Source organism: Echinops telfairi, unplaced genomic scaffold, assembly GCF_000313985.2.
Source record: "Echinops telfairi isolate 266 unplaced genomic scaffold, ASM31398v2 ScPeMD7_7459;HRSCAF=8497, whole genome shotgun sequence".
NCBI lineage: Eukaryota > Metazoa > Chordata > Mammalia > Afrosoricida > Tenrecidae > Echinops > Echinops telfairi.
This window is the reverse complement of record NW_022111359.1, coordinates 6,929,906-6,935,474: the sequence shown is the minus strand read 5'-3', so window position 1 is coordinate 6,935,474 and position 5,569 is coordinate 6,929,906. Positions and strand designations below refer to the sequence as shown.

The window sequence follows — 5,569 nt, the reverse complement described above, 5'->3', positions numbered from 1 at the left end:
AAAAAACTATAGTCTGCCCTTCAACGGTCTGAGGGACAGTGAACTGGCCCCCCATTAAAAAATGTGAGGACCCCTGCACACAGACAATGGCCTCATTGACACAAAGACCATGAAAACTGTTCCCTCCGGGGATTACATCCACAGGTGGTGTTCATTCCCATACAGACAGGCCTTTCAAATCTGTGATCTTCCTAAAGGAAGCAGATGGACAGGTCTGTCAGTCAAGGTGTCTGTGTGTGGGTTTGAACCTTTTTGCCCAGTAGTTCAGCATTTAACCATTTGCTCCACCCAGGGACCCCTCTCCACAAGTATAAGGGCTTAGAGTTTACAACCTATTGTGGTAGGGGGCGGGGCAAAATTCAACAAATAACACTGTCAGTAAGACCAGGCCCCCAGGTGGCAAAAACTGTCATGGGCTCAACCACTAGCAAAAAGGGTTGGCAGTTCGCAACCACCCAGAAGCACTTAGGAAGAAAGTCCTAGCAATTTGCTGCTGAACGGTCGCAGCTATTGAAAACCTTCGGGGGCGGCTCTACTCTCCAGCAGGCAGTTTCCAAGAGTCAGAATCCACGGCGACGGAATCCCTGTTGCACGGAAATTAGAAGTGTAAGCTCGGAAGTTTCCATCTGCAGTACAAGCATAAGCACAGGCAGCAGAAGGGTCTCTGAGGACCTGTGGGGGCTGGGGGTGGGGGTAACTGTCGGACATCATGGGGTGTTTCTGCGAGCGGAAGTGACAGTTCCTCACTTCCGGTTAGGCAAGCCAGTCCCATGGCCTCGCCTGTCTGGGAACATGGAGGGGTGTACATGGACATCTGGGAAGGTCTCTCAGTCCCTGAGTGCTTTCAGTATCCTTACCTGGTCCCTTAAAAAAAAAACAACTTTAAAAACATAAAAGCCTGCTGTCGTCAAGCCGGACCATTCTCTTAAGTTTCTATGGGAACCAACTGCCTTGCCTTCCTCCCACGGAGTAGCTGGTAGGTCTGAACCACCAACCTTTCCGTGAGCAGCCCAAAGCCAAACCCACCGCACCACCAGGCGCCTCTGTGTGGCCCACAGCAACCACAAGCATTCAGACAAACCCGCCATCGTTGGGTTGATGCCCGCTTGCAGCGACCCTGTGGAACAGGGTGTAACTGCCCCGCGCCTTCATCGCCCAGGCTACAAATCTTGGGCCAAAGCAGACTGCCACGCCTGTCACCCGCGGAGTGACTGATGGGTTTGGATCGCCCACCTTTGGGTTAACAACCCACTGTGCCACTAGGACTCTTTGGTCCATAGTAGATACCCAATTAAATGATGTTGGGTGCGTGAGTGAAGATGCGCCCGGAAGGATAAGGGATAACCAGGCAGGAAGCTAAGGCTCGCCCATTTCAGCCTAGACAGCTTAGGTTGGCTATATTGGGGGCAACGCCGGTCCCACCCATTGGATGTCGCCAGAGAGCTGGGGCTGGCTGAAATCGGAGGGGATTTCCCCTCCTTGCACAGTGGGACATACCAAAGTCCCTCCCTTCTGCAGGACATCCCCAGGGTAAGGCTGGCTGGTCCCAGGCAGGGCGGGGCAAGCAGGTGCCCAGATCTTCCTGCGGTCCCCACCCCATCTCAGCCACCCACTGCCTCTTCCTCCTCCTAACCCCGCACTCACACGGTGGATGCTGAACCGGCTGAGGACGGTGATGGCCGACGAGGGCGCAGGCTGGCCCGTGTGGCGCCTGCCCTGGATGTCCCGGCGTTGCATCGGTGCCATCGGTGCCATCGGTATCAGTCTCCTTGGGGTGGCTATGGTTACCACCTGCTTCTGCCTCGGCTTCCGGAAGTCTCAGGACTCACAGGAGGTGAGTTAGGAAGGGAGGGTGGAGAGGCACCGCGTGGCCCTCAGTCCCCTGTCAGCTGTCCCAAGGAGGCCAGACCCAGGGGAGACGCTCGGTGGGGCTCAGCCTCAGGGGAGGGGGTGGGGATGAGGAGGAGAATCAGAGCGAGACCGGGGAATGTGGTGTCAAGAGCAGGCAGACAGCAGGCAGAAGAGTGAGACTCAAAAGTCAAATCAGGATGAAGTGAGTAAAAAGAGGCCAAAGAGGGCAGGCCGGTCTGGAACGCAGCAGTGTACAGCTGCCGGCATTGCTTGCCTGAGCGGAGGGCCCAGCACACGCAGATACAGGGGCATCCCAGGTCAGGGAGGCAAGAAGCTAAGCGAGGTTCATCGATCGGTGGGAGGCTTCGTGATGACTGGTTCTTGGGCGTTTCCCACAAGATGACTCACAAGTTTCCAGGGGCTTCACAGAGCTGAGAGGGGGGCTTCCAGGGCCTCCTCAGATGGAGCAGACACCCTGGGGACTGGCAGGGCATGGGAGTGGGGGCCTGGACACCCACTCAGCTTTTGAAAGGGGCACCCGATTATGCAAGCACACAAACAAGCAGAGGCACACGCCTCCCTCCCCCACCCCAGGTCCAGAAACTAGAAAGTTCATTGGAAGATCTGACCATCATGTTTACCTTACCCCCTGCTTCAGCCCCACTTCCTCTTTGGGTCTTGCGGAAAAACTAGGTCTCACTCAGTCCCCGCAGGATGAGAAGTGTCAACAAGGTGGGCACAGAAAAGAGGCTTATGACTTGGGGGTGGGTGGGAAGGAAGGGTGGGAACACAGGGGTAACTGGTACTTGACGGCTGTCCTCTTTTCTGGCCCTTGTCTTTCCTTCTAGCAGGACGTAGCTGAACTCCAGTTGAATCACACAGGTAACCTGGGGCTGGGGAGAGTGGGACAGAGAGGGAGGGAGAAGAAAAGAAGGGAGGGGAGAGAAAGGGGGAAGCAAGGAGCAGCAGGGGAGGGGAGGGGGCTTAGAAAAAAGAAAGGAAGAGAGGCAGACGTCTGTTCTTGGGTGTATAGGACCTTACTTCTCCACCTTGTAACTTCTCCCTTGGAAGAGTCTAAAACCACTAAAAGAGTTACATTACTAGGTATATTTATTGATAAGGAACCCTGGTGGTACAACGGTTAAGTGTTCTAACGAGTAACAGCAAGGTTGCTGGTTCGAATCCACCAGGTCCACCGCGGAGAGGACAGCTCAGGAAACCCTATGCGAGCAGTTCTACTTGGACAGCATCCAAGTACAGCCAATGCAATCGCTGCCACCTCTTCATTCATCCAAACCTTAGTGTATGTACGGGGAGCCAGGCTCTGCTCCAGGTGTCCAGCAGTGAACAAAACAGTCAAAAAACAAAACAAAACAAAACCTGCCCTGTAGAAGCTGCCCTTTGGTCAAGCAGGGGCAGGCCTTTGGTAAACGACCGGGCTACTCTTGTAGCATGTCAGGGATCAGGGGTCATGTGCGCTGTGGGTTTCTCGGAGGAAAAGGGAGAAGGACCGGGCATGCGCATGTTGGGGACTGAGGTTTCAAATGGAGTTATCCCCAAAGCCCTTTTAGAGACAGAGCCTTCGGAGCCAAGTCCTGAAGGGCAGGACAGGAGAATAAGGGAGTGGCATTGGAGTATCAGTGGAGACAACGCCCCTCCTTCCCAGCTTCTGTCTAACCCTCGTCCTTCTCTGCTACTACACCTATTTCCAGGGGCCAAAGTCCCAGAAAGTCGGAAAATTCTGTTCATTCCATTTTGACAAGTGGGCTTCGGGGCTGGGGAGGTGGGAGGGGCTGTTCCTCTGCCTTTCGGCTCCTCCCCCCATTGGGATTCTTACCCTCCACCCTTCTGATTCTATAACCACCCGCTTTTATACCTTTTTCTCCTCTCTATCCCTCCATTTTCCCACAATCCCTCCTCTTATCTCTGATGCCTCCGCTCTGTGATCTCCACTTCCAGTCTCGCTTCTCTGGCCCTGGGGCTCGCTGACCCTCTATTCTGCTTTCTCTGTGACTCCCATTTCTGATCTCTTTTCCCTTTTTGTCAGTCTTCCTTCTCCACCATGTCTTTGTTCCCTCCGCTCCCTTTCCTTCCTTCTCCCTGCCCTACTTGTCTATTTTTCTCACTGACCTTCTGGACCAGTGATCTCTGTACAGAACGTCCGCTTCCTCTCTTTGGTCTCCGGCTCTTTAGATCTCACTCCCTGACTTCTATCCTCCTGTCTCTATGACCCCCATGTCCTGTCTCTCTTTCTCACAGTCACGCGCACCCTTTGCATAACTGACAGTGTGTCCTATGTCCCTGATGCTCTATAGTCCTACCCCTCCAGCCTCTATGCCTCCTTGATCCTCAGTTTCTCTAAATCTCTACCCCCAGGCCAGCAATGGGACCCCAATCTACGCTGGCAGGCGGGCCCAGCACTGGGCCGCTCCTTCCTGCACGGGCCCATGCTAAAGCACGGGCAGCTGCATATCCAGCACGATGGCATCTACAGGCTGCACATCCAGGTGACGCTGGCCAACTGCTCATTCCCCCGGAGGACCACACCCCGCAAGCCCTCGCTGTCTGTGGGCATCTGTGCCCCCGCCACCCACAGCGTCAGCCTGATTCGACGCAGCTTTCACCATGGCTGCACCGTGACCTCCCAGCGCCTGACACGCCTGGCCCGGGGAGACACGCTCTGCACCAACCTCACGGTGCCGCTGCAGGTGTCCAGCAATGCTGACGAGACCTTCTTCGGGATTCAGTGGGTGCACCCCTGACCCCCACCCCTGCTGGCATTTCCTTCTGTGTTTCTTGTTTACATTGCCATTATCTGCTGCTGCTAGAACAAAGTCCGTTTGTATTATAATCTTTTATTTTACTTGTTTGTCCTTACAGGGTGCAGTGCTTTAACAGCTGTTTGGGAAACGGCTGGTGCATTTGTACCCATAGACCCATAAGGTTTGGGGCCCATTAGGAAAATATCCCTTAATAAAGTGATTTTTTTTTTTAAAGAGGAAAATAGATCTCCTTTTGTTTATGGTGCTGGTGGCATAGTGGTTCAGCGTTGGGTTACCAACTTGAAGGGCAGTGGTACAAACCCACCCACCCTTTCACTCCCATAAAGACGGCCATCTCGGAAACCCACAGGGGCAGTTCTATCATGACCCATGGGTTGAAAGGAGTTGGTACCCACTCGATGGCAGTGAGGTTTTGGGGGACTAGATTTCAGGCCTCCAAATGAAGACTCGGGCAACAGGGTGGGATACAGGCATGGAACACAGAGCACACGGCTCTCTCTGGACAAGGGCTCTGGGACTTTGCCAGTGGGCAAGTCGCAAGGGTGGCAGAGCTCTGGCTGCTCCTGGTGTTCAGGCTGGTGGGACATAGGGCAGGGCTGGGCATGCTCAGTGCCTTTTTCCCTGGCATGGACACCCTCTTCTTTCTCTGCTACCCTCTCAGCCACAGTCAATGCCGGCACCAACCCCTGCAGCCTCAGCTAGCCACTCGGGATCGACCGCAATGAAGGCGACTGGAAGTGGGTTCCCCTGAGGTTTTCTTTTCTTTTTCTGATTTTTATTAATTGATTGATTTTACCCCTAAGGTTTGCATACGGTGCTTGCACAATGTCCAAATCACATAGCATCCTATCTCACAAAAGGCATCCTGGATGTTAAGTAACACCTATTTCCAGATATATAACCCACACATATAACTCATATGTAAATATATACAA

At 53.9% G+C, this 5,569-nt stretch overlaps 1 protein-coding gene across 1 annotated transcript; it reads left to right on the top strand.

Moving 5' to 3' along the window:
• The first annotated feature begins 1,675 nt into the window (after positions 1-1,675).
• CD70 (CD70 molecule) lies at positions 1,676-4,613 on the top strand. Its single transcript, XM_004714332.1, has 3 exons — positions 1,676-1,834; positions 2,700-2,733; positions 4,228-4,613. Exons 1-3 carry the CDS (start codon positions 1,676-1,678, stop codon positions 4,611-4,613), a joined length of 579 nt encoding a protein of 192 aa, XP_004714389.1.
• Positions 4,614-5,569: the final 956 nt, after the last annotated feature.